Below are 15,361 nucleotides of genomic sequence, written 5' to 3' on the forward strand. Positions count from 1 at the left end.
TATCATTATTATTATAGTTTTGTGCAGCATGTTTTAGTTAAACCGTTAAGAAAATAGTAAAAAAGATTTTAAAAGGAATGAGAGAAATGATATAAATTAGAAAAGTAAAAAATAATGAAAATGGAATTAAAAACAAATGTCTAAACACTTTATGGAAAAATATTAAAAGAAAATTGCGAGTAGTAGTGATGAGGACAACGGCCGGCGTCGGTGGCCGGAGCATGTGGCCGGATAAATCTACTAGTCTTTGTTTTGCCCAAATTGTATGTCATGAAATTGTTTATTAATCTAGTTTATATTTAAATATGTTTTGAAAGAAATTTTTAAAAAAATATAGTATAAAAAAGTAAAATCGGACATAGATTAAATACCAATTTTGATATTTTTGCTACTGTAAATGCAAAGGAAAAAAGCTTTTTTTTTTTTTTCTTTCAAAATTTTTAGATAAAATAGATGAAAATAATAATAAAAAATAAATAAAACAATTTAATTAAGATAGTTAACTCAAAATATCTATTTGTTTTCTTATGTGTTTTTTTGGGTTTTAGATTTTGAGTTGGGATTTGAATAGTAAAAATTTTGAATTTGAATAGTTGTATAATGTGATATAAATAGGTATTGATGTGATATTTTAAATGTAAAATTGATTTTTAATATAATATAAAAAATGAAAAATAGGTATTTGATTTGATGTTTTGGGGGGGAAAAAATGGAATGAATAGTACAAATTTTCACAAATCCCTCGAACAAACACACCCTTTTGTAAATTAAACAATAATAATGTTTTATTTATTAATAAAAATATATTAAAATGATTTTAACATTTTTTTCTTTAAAAATATAAAAAAATAAATATTTTTATAAAATTTAATATTATTTGATATTTATACATGAATTATTTTTATCATACGTACATGTGTGTACACGCATAACACTTACTATATTATACTTGCTATATTCCATTCAAATGTACTCCCTATATCCAATTTTTATTGTTCTAAAATATATTTGCACGATTTTTTATTATTTTTTTGTTATAAATTGACAAATTTGCTTTTAATTGTATGATAAAGATTAAAAGTAATAAATGAATGAAGGGTAAAAATATAAAATTTGTGTTAAAAAAATAGGACAATGTACCAAATAGGAAAGTAGGACATTAGTTATAGATGGAGAAAGTATATACTTCTATCATGTTTCTTTATTTTATTTAAGTTACTTCATATAATTTCTATTATACTCCCTCCGTCCCATGTATTATGGGTCTATTAATGTAGATACGAGAATTTAGGTAAAATGTGATTAGTAAGTAATTAATAAGTGTATTAGTAAAAATAATTATCGTATAATAAAAATAATTGTGAATTAAGATTAAGACAACTAAATATTTTAATTAAAATTAAAAAAATTATAAAATTTATAGACAAATTATGTTTGACGGACGAAAATAGAAAATAGGGACAAATTATGTGGGACGGAAGGACAAGTAAAAATGGACACCCATTCATATGTATATATTTTACCATTTTTGTTGGTGTCACACTTATTATTATTATTATTATATAAATGGCCTCTACACTTATATCAAACATACCATCAAACTCAAACAAACAATTCGTACAAGTAGAACCCATGTACTTGGAAAGAACGAATACGTCAAAATAAGTGCATGCATTTAGATGAGACTGAATAAGTTTACAAAGAGCAGGTAATACACACTTCCTAAAAATCTTGCTCTCTTTGAATTTATTTTTTTCAATTTCTTTACTGTACAATTCTTTATAATAACACACAATATTATTTTCATTAAAATTCTCGCAGAAATGAGAAAAATGATATTGCAGTATATGTATATTTTTAATTTTTTTGTACTACTTAATTTTTATATATTTTATTTTAATTTTACAAAAATGAAATTTAACTTATTATAGTTTTACGAGTTTTTAAAAATTGTACTAAAATATAATTTTAAAATATATCGTATATAATTTATTATTGTTTTTTAAAAAAAGTAAAAACAATCTGCCAAAAATATTTTTTCTCTGAAATTTCATTAGTTGTACCAAATGCCACCTAATATGCTGTTTAAACCAAAAACTAGACTTAAAAAAAAAGTAAAGAAAAAGAAAAAACAAGCACACATTAAAATTTCACTGCTAGCATGCTGACTGCACCTATAATGACCCTATAATTTCTTAGAAAATGTATAAAATAAAAATAGCTGGCTTGTTTACTAACTGAATTGTTATCATACAAAAATTGAATTGAAAAAAAAAAAAAAAAAAAAAGAAAAGAAAAAAGAATGGCAGATGGGAAAATGGAGTAATGATCCAAATCAAGAGGGGACAGGAATTTCTGGTACACTACCCCCACATGTTCTCTTACACTGCCACCTCCCCAATGTAAGAACAATTGGCCACATGTAAATAATTAATTGCTCAAAATATCAAAAGAAATGGTCCAATAAGTAGTGGGTAGAGTTAGGTGAAGCTAGAAATAAGTCACTTAACTCACTGATACTAAATACTGAGATAAAATGTAATTTCTGTATCAAACTTCAGACAAGAACATAACCTGACATGTGCTTCTTCATCAAATTGAAACTAATCAGATCAGTGATAGCATGAACCAGAAAAGTTGTAAGCCTGGATTCAGATAATGACATTTGGACAGAGTTAGCCTATTTACTGAGACATGCCTTTATTAAGACACACACAAAATAAATAAACATGGTGGGAACAACAATTGACTCCTTATGATCGAGATATTAATCTTTATTTCCATCCATATATCCATATATCTATCAGATGCAAGCAGATTTTCTTGACTTTCAATTCTGCACGTAATAATGAAGTGGGCTACCCTCAAATTTGAATCTCTAGTATAATGATCACATGGACACAGATAGCAGAATTTGGTCATTACAAAAACTAAAAAAAAAAATGACTGCTATTGAAGAAGGGTAGGGCAGATTTGGGACAAACATGTACCTGGCGACTTCAATTCATGGAGTTTAATGCAAACATCAAAGATGCTGCATTCATAGTCAGTCGTAAGACATCTTCATGTTCACCAACATCAGGGCACTTTGATGATATGATAATATGGACATGAAACATGGGACCCAACAAAAGTTTCGCAGCAGAAAACCTTTTACGAAATTCAGGATAGAAGAGCAATCCTTGATGAGTGTGGTGTGTGATATGCAGTATGATGCAATGGTGCAGTCTATGTTGTGTGTGTTTTCTTCTCAATGCTCGACTTGCTTAGGACAATAACACCGGCGACAATTAGAGATGCACCTACAAACCACTGCAATGGGAAATCACTCCACGGGATTAGCTAGGCAGATTTGGACACATTAATCATAAGACATTAATTTCAGTCCTGTTATTCTAACATTTCCATCTCAGTGTTTATTACTGTAACTTGAAACCCATTAGGTTATAATTCCTCACAAAGTTTTCTTCAAATTTCTAGTTTGAGTATTTTGACAAAGATTAGGCCAAAATTCATACCCAGTTCTTGACTTCTACAGTTCCACGGCGTATACAAAATGCAGACATATATGGGGGAATTACGACCTTTCTATTGAAGGAAAAACCCTACAGTTTTAGAAAGCATATCAACGGGAAGTATTACTTACCTTAACAGGAAGTGCCTCCTTGAAGAGGAAGAATCCGGCCAGTCCAGAGGAGAGAAAATTTGTTGCAAAGTTTGTCACTGTAGCTTGTAAAGATGAGAGGGACTTCATGCTATTAACTGAGCATCCCCACATTAAGACATTGAAGAATATAACCAGGGCATATTTCAGCTGTCAATGCTCATAAAAATGTTTATCAGACATCCCCTACCACTTCACTAGAAATAACACTTTCAATTATTTGAAGAAAAAATGAAATCAAGGAAAGGATCACACACAATGTAATGTACTACTTCAAATTTGCATGCGATCCAAACTGACAAGCTGTATTTCACATTTCAAAAACAAACAATTTCTTTGAGCATTTTTAGATCCAAAGTTAGACGAACATGATAATAAACCAAATGGAACATGCATTTAGAAATGATTTTACATCTAGAAATGCTCGAAGAGATTATTTTATTTAATTGTTTGTGTTTATTTGTAGGTAAATTTAAAGTATATTACTACACATGTCTATAGGAGCCTTATATGTAGTTCACAAGAGGCCTATCAGAAGTCAAGAGCACCACCATACGCTCCCTCGCAACGTCCCTAGTCTCTACCACGAAATTCACATTATAAATACATCAGAACATAGAAGTAGATTAGTGAGTTAAATTTGAACTTTCTTTTATCCAAACTTAAGATTTACGTTGTTAGTATTTTAAGTTGTCATACAAAGTTATTGTAATTATGTTTCTGCTACTTTATACTATCTTGATAAAGGATCGATCCTATAACCATTAGTATATTCTCCTTATAACTTGTGTGAGTAAGATGGATGCATAAAAGTACAGCAAAATGGCAGCGCTCGGGTAGGCAGAGACACTCTCTGTGTGGATATGGCTACACATATTTCTTTATCTGATTTTCCCCCAACAAACAAAATCTATACGGATTAAAACTACTAGTTAATTAACTTCCTAACATACAGCCCTCGTTTGGGTTATGCTTCGTTTCAGCCATCATTAGGGTTCACAAATATCCGTAGTACATATACGCACATTCCCCATCACAAACGAATAAAAAATAAAGAAAACGATTAAACCAGATATCTTTCCCGTGCAGTACGACGATTGCAAATTTCTGATTCTAATTTTTCGCCGCCGCTACGATTCTGACACTGTACAAACTTCAATCCAGAATTTAACAATGAGGTTCGAGTAAGAGTACCTGAGACGCGAAGAATTTAGCAGCCACGGCAGTTGCAGCGGCATTTACTCCAGCAGCAACCGCCCAAGCATAGCCTGCCTTTCTCTCGATCTCCATCCCCAATTGGATCTCTTGTTTTCCGTCTCTGAACTCATAATTGTTTGATTTTATGTGGGCTTGGGCTTTAGATGTGTTTGTTTTATTTGGATCAATATAGGCTTTTTTACATTAGAAATATATGATTAGCGAACAAACACTTAAAAAAATATTTTTTAAGGTAAGTTTATGTGCCAATTTTTTTGGAAATATATATATCATTTCAAATTCATTTTTTGGAAATATATATATCATTTCAAATTCATAAATGCTCGCTCAGATTGTTTATGTGCCAATTTTTTTCTACGGATAATGTGTCGTATGGTTTTAACAGGAATTGCATATCAAAAAATGACTCCATAGAAGATGTTGATTCCATGTATTTGGAAGGGTGTCGAAGCTCAGAATGAAGAGAGCCAAAGTTTCTCCAGAAAATCTTCAAAGATATCGATTCCATAGCCTAGCCTCGATGAATACCTCGCAACCTCATTTGATGATCATAGGTTGTTATAACCATTCATTTTATGGTATCGAAAGTCACGGGTTTGTTCTTCTATGTGTTTATTTGTAAGATTATAAATTGTTTTGGTTTTGAATAGTAAAATTTTGAATTGAAATATTTGTTTGCTAGTAATATAAATATGTATTGATGTGATATTTTGAATGTTGAATTAAATTTTAATATAATAATTTTTTTTTAAAAAAAAAATAAATGTTTGACTTGATATTTTCGGAGGAAAAAGAAAATTAGAACAGTAAAATCAGGATAAAATCCCACCAGTATACACACCCTATTACCCAAAAAAAATAAAAAATATCTTGTTGGATTCAGATTTTAGGATAAGGAAAATTTCGGGAAAGGATATTAAAGATGCTTTTCATATACAAGTGTATTTATTGTTCATCTATTATTATTTTTATTACAAGAAACCATACCCAACCTTCACTTCGGGTCCATGGACTACTACTGATTCATTGTATTGTTTATTTTTTTGATATTTTTTTATTCAGTGTGCCATATGTTTATATAGATTCAGCAATACAAACCATACTAAACGAATTATGTACGGTAGACAAAGTTTGGAAATTCCAAAAATTGAACCTATAATATCATGGTGACGAGTTTATTTCAAATATTTTATTCGGATAAATTTTGTCTAGCAAGCATACATACGTACTAGTTTGCTTAAAGCTTTTTTTTTTTTTTTTTTTTTTTTTTTTCTTTCTTCTGATGACGTGAGAACCCGCAGCCGTTATCCGAAAGTGCATACTGGATAAACCTCCGACCGAACCTAATATCCTACAAACCAGACTCGACAGGCAGCTATTCTTGTTTTGTTGTTTGGCGTGTTTTTGCTATTGTTTATTTTTGTATTGTTTATTTTTTTGCTATTTTTTACTTAGTGTGCCAGCAAAACAAGTTATATTAAGCAAATCATGTATGACAGACAAAAATTGGAGATTCGAAAATTTGAACCTATGATTTCATAGTCACTATCATTCCAAATATTTTATTATTCTTGTTTTGTTGTTGGGCGTGTTTTTGCTTGCATTTGGCTCTTGTATTTCTATAGTTTTGTATTTGCGGCCTATAGGCAATAGGGACAGAATATTACATATTTTTGTTCAACTTATTTTGTCACTTTTTTAAAAAAAAAAAAAAAATTATACATCTTATTTTAAAATTTTAAATTTATGTATATATTTTTTAATTTTAATTAGACTAATTAGTTATATCTCAATTTTGATCTATATTTTTACTAGTATATTCTTTCTTATTTACTGATTATATTTCTCTTAAATTCTGATGTCTATGGTAAAGTAGACATGATAGCCAGAACGAATAGAGTAATATTTTAGATAAAATTAATGTTTAATGTGATTTTTATAATAATAATAATAATAAGAATAATAATAATTGTTTGAAATGCATTAGTAATGACAATAGTTTATATAATACTATATTATAATTAATCTCGCATGGGTTTTGTGGGGATGGATTTGTGACCGAAAGGTCATATGTTCAAGCCCCCGATGCTTCAGGTCATCATTAGCTTATAAAAGATATAGATATTATTTTTATCTAAATGAAGAAAAAATAAAAATTACAAATAATCACACCTGTAAAAAATTTAGAAAAAAGAAAATAATAGTATTTGAATAATAATATGATATTTTTATATTAAGATTTTTTTATATATTTTAATTTGATATAATAGTATTGATGTAAACAAATATAAATTTAAAGATATTTATAAATGTATTATATAGTATGATCAAAATTACTAAAATAAAAATAAAATATATACTCTAGATTTGAACAAATAAAAATAATACAATAATAACTAATGAGCTTGACAAATAAAATAATATTTTTAAATTTAACTTAAAAATTAAATTTCACGTTGAAAATTATTTTTCAAATCATGTTGATCCAACGTCAACCGTTGGATTTGATTTTTTAAAATGATGATGATGATGATGATGAAATGTCTAAGTACCGGCGTGGTGGCTTGGGGTGGTATCAACAGTGGAGAAAGTGATGGAAGTGGTGGCGATAGTGATAGTGATGGTGGTGGTGACGGAAATTTGACAGATGATTTACTCGAAAGTTATTTATTTCTATCGTCCTATTCAAAAAATAATATTTTCTAAATTTTCTTTTTTAACTTTATATGATATAATTTAAAATATTTAAATATATATTCTAATCTTTTATTATCTATATTAAATTTATTGAAGATATTATTATAATTAATTATTATTAACTAATAATTAAATATATCTTAAATATTAATATGTTGGATGGACAATTGGATAAGTATCTTTTTATTAACTAATATAAAAATATTAAATTACATCAATTGCTCAGCTGTATCCAGACACCCTCACTAGGAATATCCCGATGAATCACAAACAAAAGATAATACCCTGGCGGGGCAACCCTACCCGAACCCGGAGACAAAACCCGAATACTCGACACGGGTTTCCCAATAACATTCCGTACTGTCAGAAACAACAACCTTTGATTCATCGAAAACGCATGCGTCGCGAAAGACGGCGCCACCATCGCCACCTTGATTGTGGCGGCGGCGGCCGCCAAAGGAACAGTGCATGGGATCAACAATTCTTGCCCGTACCCGACCCGCGACTGCAAGCCCGTACCCGCAATCCTCGGGCGTAGGCTATCCATACCCGGATCCAAATACGACGGCGAAAACGCCTCCAACGACAAGTCCGTTAGAAAACTCGAGAACCTGAATTCGTACTTTATGTACTGATTGCTGCCGCCGACCAGAACCCGGCCGTCGCGGAGGAGCGCCGCCGTCGAGTGGTACATCCGAGGAGTCGAGCTCGAATTTTGCCTCTCAAATAATGAACTTTCCGGCCTGTACACCACCGGAGTAAAAACCGGGTTACGGGCCATCTCGCCCGCGCCCGCCGTACCCGATCCGGCCCCGTTGATAATCAACACATTGCCGTCCGGTAACAGCACCATGTCCCCCATGACCCGACCCATCGGCATTTTCTGCATGACCCATTGCGGGTTCGGGTCGGATATCCGGATCCTCCCGCAGGTGTCTACCGCCGGCACGTACGTGCCGGCGGCCGCGCTGGCGAAGGCCCCCCGCGGCGCGCCGCCACAGACCAACACCTCCGCCGTGATTCGGTCGGATTCGAGATTGTTTAACGGGAGCAGCACGGCGGAGCCGGAGCTTGGGTAGTTCCTTGGATCGCCGCCGGGGATCGTCGGAAAAGTTGTGATCACTTTCCGGCTAGTGTAGTCGTAGAGAATGGATTGATTGTTTGCGAAGATGAATAAATTCCCGTCGGTGTTTAGGAAGACGAAGGGGTAGAGATTGTTTTCGTCGTTAGGTTCGGTGGTTTGGGCGAGGAAAGGTAAGTCGAACGGTACGTCATCGTTTTGGGATGATTTAGGGTAAAATTCGAAATTGAACTGGCCGCGGCCGCCGACGACGATTTCCCGGCCGTCAGGGAGGATGTGGTTGGTGGCGTACCACCGCGGCCGGTTGAGTTTAACGTTCAGCTCGACCCAATTGCAGGAGTCGCCAGAGCAGGGGGAGTAGAGGCGGACAATTTGGATGCCCTCGTCGGCGCCGCCGGTCTGGGCGAGAGTGCCGTCGGGTAGAACGGCGCCGGAGGAGCAGAGGGTGTTGGTTTGGATGGAGAGGGGGCGAACGGAGTTCGAAGCGACGTCGTATTCGACGGAGTGGGCGGTGCAGTTGTCGGCGGGCTGGGCTGGGTCGGTGGTCCGACAGGGGCTGCCGGCGGGGAGGGAGATGTTGGAGGGGCCGGAATTAGTGATGTCGAAGATGACGACGCGGTCGGTGTGGAGGAGCTGCATGTGCATGGCGGAGATGCCGATGTTGGCGCGGAGGAGCTCCCACTTTCCGGCGTGCGTGGGGAGCACGCTCTGGTGGAGGAGAATGAAGAGGAGGAGTGGATTAATCATGGCCGTTGGATTCGGAATGGATGGTGAGGATTGAAGTGTGCAATGGCGCTTAAATAGGGGAATGAGGAGAGTACTGCAAATTTATGGAGAGTGTTATTTTGGGAAATTATCTTACATTTTTATTATTTATTATTCAAAAATATATATATTAAATTAAATATTTACTTTTTATATTATATAATTTCATTCTGTCTTAATTCAAAATATTATTTTCATTTTATATTTATCTCAGTTCAAATATTTCTTTTCTATTTAAAAAAAAAATAATTATACACTAATATCAAAATACTCTTTTAACTTCTATTTAAATTACAAATATATCATTACATATCCGATTACATTATACATCAAGACGAAAAAACAAAAATGTTAAAAAACTCTTACACATTTTCATTAACTAATAAAATATTATTATTTTTTAATCTATTGCAAAACTTCAAAGAGTCCTTTTGATTAGGAACAATGAAGTACTAAAAATTACATTCAAAATATTATATCAATATTTCTTTATATCATATAATACCACTATTTTAATTCAAAATTCTTACTATTTAAATTTCGATTTAAAATCCAAATATCCAAACAAACACAAGTAAACGTTATCCTTGCTGTAATAAACCATAATATTAATTATTTATTTGTTAAATTAATTATGATCGTGTGTACAGCAAGTTACTACTAATTGGAGTATTTTTTTAATAGTATTATTTTTTTTTTCTGTAGTGAGGTTGAAAAGTCGTGAGAGATCTTTTGTATTATAAAAATGCAAGATCATGACAATAACTCTGCTTGTTAATTACTTGGTTTGGATTATGAGCTTGATTCATATTAAAATAAGTATTTAATACTACTATCTATAAGTTAATATAATATTTTTTAATATAAAATTATTTTAATTATAATATAAAACAAAAATAAAATAAAATATTTTATTTATATTTTTATAAATAACATTACATTTATATCATAATCATAACATTATTTTTGTCATTTTATATTAATTTGAATTTTCTTCGAAAAAAAAACTTTGTAGCATAACAGTGAATTCTCCTTTTAATATTCTAACGGAAGACTTTTTGCATTCAACAATTCTCCCATTAAACCAATGATCATATAATTCATAAGTTTCTTCCAACGATATTCCGTTGATATGTCCACTTTGCACCCGCTATCATAAAGAGATCCGTTGTCTGATCACACTTGTCGGGGCCGGCCGTCCAACCGACCACGACAATGTTAGGAATTTTTCGACATAAGTCACCACTACAGATTCCAATTATGAGATCAACGAGAGCGTACTACAACCATAACCAATGACCGATAACATCCAATTTACTCCATCAACAAACTAGACTATGATACCAGTTGTTAAGTTTCTGGATCGATTGAATCGTCGAGTCTGCAACTCAAAAAAATTATCACATAGAAAATATATTAGCGGTTAACAATTTAAGAATACAGAATAATATCATAATGAAGAAAAAATCAAATTATAGAAAAGAAAATTAATGAAACGATTAGTTATGCTCAGATCACAATCTACTCCGCGTCAATTCCAAGTCCCTACGCGACAACAACATAAAATGGGGGAAATCGGAGGGGCCGATTTGGGACGAAGCAACGCAAATACAAAATTAACTGAAAATAATTTGATAAAGACCAAAATAGAATAGGGTCGAACAAGATAGACACTGAACAATCTATCACAAATCTCAAAAATAACATCACACACAAACCTAAACCCTAATACATCTTTATATCGGCAATCAAAAAACCAGATAACACCCTCAATTAGATCAGGAATCAACATACCTTATCAACCAAAGAATGAAGGATTCGAAAGGAATCAATTTAAACAAGACTAAAGAGGAATGAACGAAATATCTTTATTGTGTTGACTTGGACCGGAAGTAAGAAGAGCATAATAATGGATCTAAATCACAAATTTGGCAAGTTTAAGATTGAATCGGGTTAGGACAGATAAAAATTGAGTTGAGTTCGGGTCCACTATTATGATTACATTAAATCTTACAATTTTTTTTTTTTTTTTGTAAAATCATAAATTTTTACTTTTTCACTCATCGAGTAAGATAAGTTAAATATTGTCAACCAATATGCTCATCTAAAAACTTTTTTTTTTTTAGTCATTAAAATAGCTTTGGCCATCTTTTGAGTTACTATGATATTTTTCATCTTTTTGTTGTCAAATTAAAAAATTAATTTTGCGGTCAAAACGTGCAATACATGCATATGTTATAATGTCAAGTATCACACAAAGGTCGCACAATTTGCCACCAATAATGTCACATCTGTTATGAAAATTTCAGGAAATCAAGATGAGAAAACAAAGACAATAGAACACAAGAATTTGGTAACCCAGTTCGATCACAAAGATCTACGTCTGGGGGCGCTGCCAAGCCAGGAATTTTACTATAAAGTACGCAGGCTCATGTTAAAGTGAGAATACATGGATATTTATAGCCTAAGCCTTTGACAATAATATCCAAATCATATCTCTAAAATCTAAAATATAATATCCAAATCATATCCCTAGATTTTAGGATATAATCAGGTTTCATATCCCAACAATCTCCCACTTGAAGACTGATTTCATCTTCCACTTCAACATACCTCATCCAATCTCCACTCCCCACAATTCGGTGTTCTGATTCGAATCATTCCTTTACCTACAATTTTCAGTGTCTCATCATCTCCAAGATAGACAACACCAAAATTATCTGTGGTATAGGATTCCATGATTCTCGAATCACTGCATGAGTAGAATGACGTTCGACCAAAATCCATGACTCCATTGGACTGCTGACGCTCAGAATCAGCGCATCGGATATCTCCTCCGTTGCGTTTGCTGAACCCTGATCCTTCTCCGGCGCCCTGCACTGTCGTTTCAAGTGCCCCTTGCAGTTCCAATATACCACCTGACTTGCATCTTCCTTGTCCTTATTCTTCGGCTTCAACTTTGACCATTCTTGATCTTCACCATTTCTTTTTGCCTCAAATCTAAATTCAGTCGAGACATTCTCCCAAAGGGTTAGTCGAACCGCACTCATCGTCTTCCTGTTGATCTTCTTGTATTCGGCTTCATCCATGTCTTCGGATTTCTCCTTCAATACCGCATCTAGATCTTTACCATTCATGTAATCTTCTATATGCATATTTTAGAAACCGAAGTTCATACCATCGAATACCTTGACAACATGACGATCACCCATCTTGACTCCCACAAACAAACCTAAGGTTCACTTGATATGAGAGCACATCGGATATTCCGCTGCGTTTGCCGAAACCCTTATCCTTCCCTACCAACCTTGCACCGCCTATCACAAAGGGACTCGCTGCCTGACCTACCAGTCGGGACCGACCCAACACCGCCAGGAGACTTTCGACACAAGGCACCTCCGCAGGTCACAAGGGATTCCCACAACGATCCAACGTCCGATTCCTCTCAATCCACCCTATCAACGAACTAGGCTCTGATACCACTTGTTATGAAAATTTCAGGAAATCAAGATGAGAAAACAAAGACAATAGAACACAAGAATTTGGTAACCCAGTTCGATCACAAAGATCTACGTCTGGGGGCGCTGCCAAGCCAGGAATTTTACTATAAAGTACGCAGGCTCATGTTAAAGTGAGAATACATGGATATTTATAGCCTAAGCCTTTGACAATAATATCCAAATCATATCTCTAAAATCTAAAATATAATATCCAAATCATATCCCTAGATTTTAGGATATAATCAGGTTTCATATCCCAACAACATCAATTACTAATTATCAGTGGTTAACTACTTACTCGCAACTAAATAACAAATAAGAAGATAGAGTTAGTTTTTTATTACTAAATTTTAGATAATTTTTTTTTTTCTAAAAAAATTCTGATTCACCATATTGAACTCGATTTTCAATCAAACTCTAATACCCATTGTTAAACTGTATTAAACTCAACGGTATGTATGATATATCCATTTTAGACCTAACTTCTATGAATTTTCTTTTTTTTTTTACTTACTCTGCAAGGTCTTGTACTAATAAAGTAATTCCAAAATGCCTCAGAGTAGTATAGTTCATGTAAAATTTACTGTCCATCCCAAAACAATAGTCTCATTTCCATAAATAACCATATCACTATAAAACTATCCTTACTTTTTCATTATTATTATACAATTGTCACTACTTTTTATACTAATACACTTACAAGGACAAAAATTTTTTTTACCCGTACTTTTTATCCACTGCCAATATAATATCAATATTCTTTAAATTCCGTGCCAAACCCAAACTCAGACTATAGTATTAAAAATAAATAAATAAGAAATGTGAGTTCATTGTATAGTTTTTTCAATGTAACTTAATCCCCTGTATTATTTGCAAACATTTATTATATTCAGTCTAAAGAACTTTTTAATACATACCCAAAAAAGTAATAATCCGGACTTCATAATGTGGTAATTAAATTAAATAAAAATTCAAGATTCGATATTTCCGTATATTCCACCAAAGTCAAACATTAATACCTGTTGAAATGACTTCTATATGCACATGTATAATTATTTATTTATTTATTTATTTATCTCTCATTTTTAATTATTTTGATTTATGTAAATTACAATAAATTTACTATAATTAATTAGTAACGAAATTGCATTATCATTCTTTCAATTATGATTTTGATCAGCGGCTCGTCAACTTGTAAGTTTATAATTAAATATTTTATTAATTTGATGGCAGTGTACAGTTGTCACGACAATTTTTTTGTACACACTGATTTATAAAATAAATTTTAAATTCTTTAGTTATATATTTTGAATTAAAAAAAATGGTGATTATGGATGATTTTGTGTCAATGAAAATAATAAAAGTTGTTCATACAACAATGTTGAATTTAGCTGTATGCATTTTTAACTTATTCAATAATGTTGTATATATATATATATATCATAACTTAATACACTGCAAATTAGATTCGACAGTAAAATCAAGCTAGACGAATAATGTGGATTACAACCATGACCACCGGACCAAATTATATTCAAAATGAATAATATTTTTTAATATAAATAAATAAAATAACTATATATTTATCCATCATTCATATAAACTAATAGGTAAATTATATAATATATTTTTGTGTGTTCATATTTATTTATTACTTAAAATTTCTTGTGTTATATTAAAATATGCACAAAAATTATTTACTCCCTCCGTTCTATATGAAGGGTTTTATTTTTCACTTTCGTCCCAAAACAAGGTACTATTTCCTAATTTAGTAACTGTATTATCTAATTAACATAATAAACACCCTTTAAACTTACGAAATATTACACAATACTAATAGGAATATTTTTGTTTTTGTTTTTTTTTTTAAATTTCAATCCAATATAATACTAATATTAAAAAATCTACGTGCAAAAAATAAATGTTACTTTTTATATGAGACAAAAGGAGTATGGAGTATTTTTTTTTTTTTATTTTTATTTTATAATGGTGTGTTTGTTTTTGGGTTTGGATTTTCTAATAATAAAAAATTGAATTTGAATATTTATTTGATATGATATAAATATATTGATGTGATGTTTTGAATGTAAAATAATTTTGTAATATAATATAAAAAAGAAAATTTTTATTTGAGTTTGAGGTTTTGACTTGAGATTTTAAATAATATTTTGATGTTATATATTGTTTGAGTAAAATAATTTTTATTTATATATATATTTAAAAAATAATAATATAATTTGATTTAAAAAATATAAGCAACTTTTTTTTTATTTTTTTTTAAAAAAATATTTAGAATGATTTATTAGTATAGCAAAAAACAAAACAAACAAAATACAAACGAACAAATCATAACTTAGGCCCATGTGAATATGGACTAAAAAATTTTAAGCCATGCCCAATAATGTGGATTTGCATTTGGGCTAAGGTAACCCAATA

General features: G+C 31.8%; 2 protein-coding genes across 5 annotated transcripts; both read right to left on the reverse strand.

The window, feature by feature from the left end:
* Positions 1-2,207: 2,207 nt before the first annotated feature.
* On the reverse strand, positions 2,208-4,987 carry LOC127257540 (uncharacterized). 4 transcript variants are annotated; one of them, XR_007840002.1, is made up of 4 exons: positions 4,859-4,977; positions 3,647-3,814; positions 2,991-3,312; positions 2,208-2,645 (listed from the first exon to the last, which is right to left on the reverse strand). XR_007840002.1 is itself a non-coding variant. In XM_051284006.1 (3 exons), exons 1-3 carry the CDS (start codon positions 4,952-4,954, stop codon positions 3,229-3,231), a joined length of 348 nt encoding a protein of 115 aa, XP_051139963.1. In that variant the 5' UTR covers positions 4,955-4,987; the 3' UTR covers positions 2,865-3,228. The 4 variants fall into 4 exon arrangements, 1 of the variants encoding a protein (XP_051139963.1); XR_007840004.1 differs by lacking the exon at positions 2,208-2,645 and adding an exon at positions 2,652-2,836; XR_007840003.1 differs by lacking the exon at positions 2,208-2,645 and adding an exon at positions 2,652-2,878.
* A 2,806-nt stretch (positions 4,988-7,793) lies between these two features.
* On the reverse strand, positions 7,794-9,471 carry LOC127257218 (aldehyde oxidase GLOX-like). The gene has a single exon (XM_051283601.1). It carries the CDS (start codon positions 9,405-9,407, stop codon positions 7,794-7,796), a length of 1,614 nt encoding a protein of 537 aa, XP_051139558.1. The 5' UTR covers positions 9,408-9,471.
* Positions 9,472-15,361: the final 5,890 nt, after the last annotated feature.

Source organism: Andrographis paniculata, unplaced genomic scaffold (genome assembly GCF_009805555.1).
Source record: "Andrographis paniculata isolate CXL003 unplaced genomic scaffold, ASM980555v1 Contig57END, whole genome shotgun sequence".
In the NCBI taxonomy this organism is placed as follows: Eukaryota; Viridiplantae; Streptophyta; class Magnoliopsida; order Lamiales; family Acanthaceae; genus Andrographis; species Andrographis paniculata.

What these genes read in the sequence shown, in the direction of transcription:
- LOC127257540 (XM_051284006.1), bottom strand. Translation starts at nt 4,954, where the DNA reads ATGGAGATCGAGAGAAAGGCAGGCTATGCTTGGGCGGTTGCTGCTGGA. An exon ending in CTAAATTCTTCGCGTCTCAG is followed by an intron (nt 3,815 to 4,858) that starts GTACTCTTACTC and finishes GAGCATTGACAG; the next exon opens with CTGAAATATGCCCTGGTTAT. An exon ending in AGGAGGCACTTCCTGTTAAG is followed by an intron (nt 3,313 to 3,646) that starts GTAAGTAATACT and finishes TTCCCATTGCAG; the next exon opens with TGGTTTGTAGGTGCATCTCT.
- LOC127257218 (XM_051283601.1), bottom strand. Translation starts at nt 9,407, where the DNA reads ATGATTAATCCACTCCTCCTCTTCATTCTCCTCCACCAGAGCGTGCTC.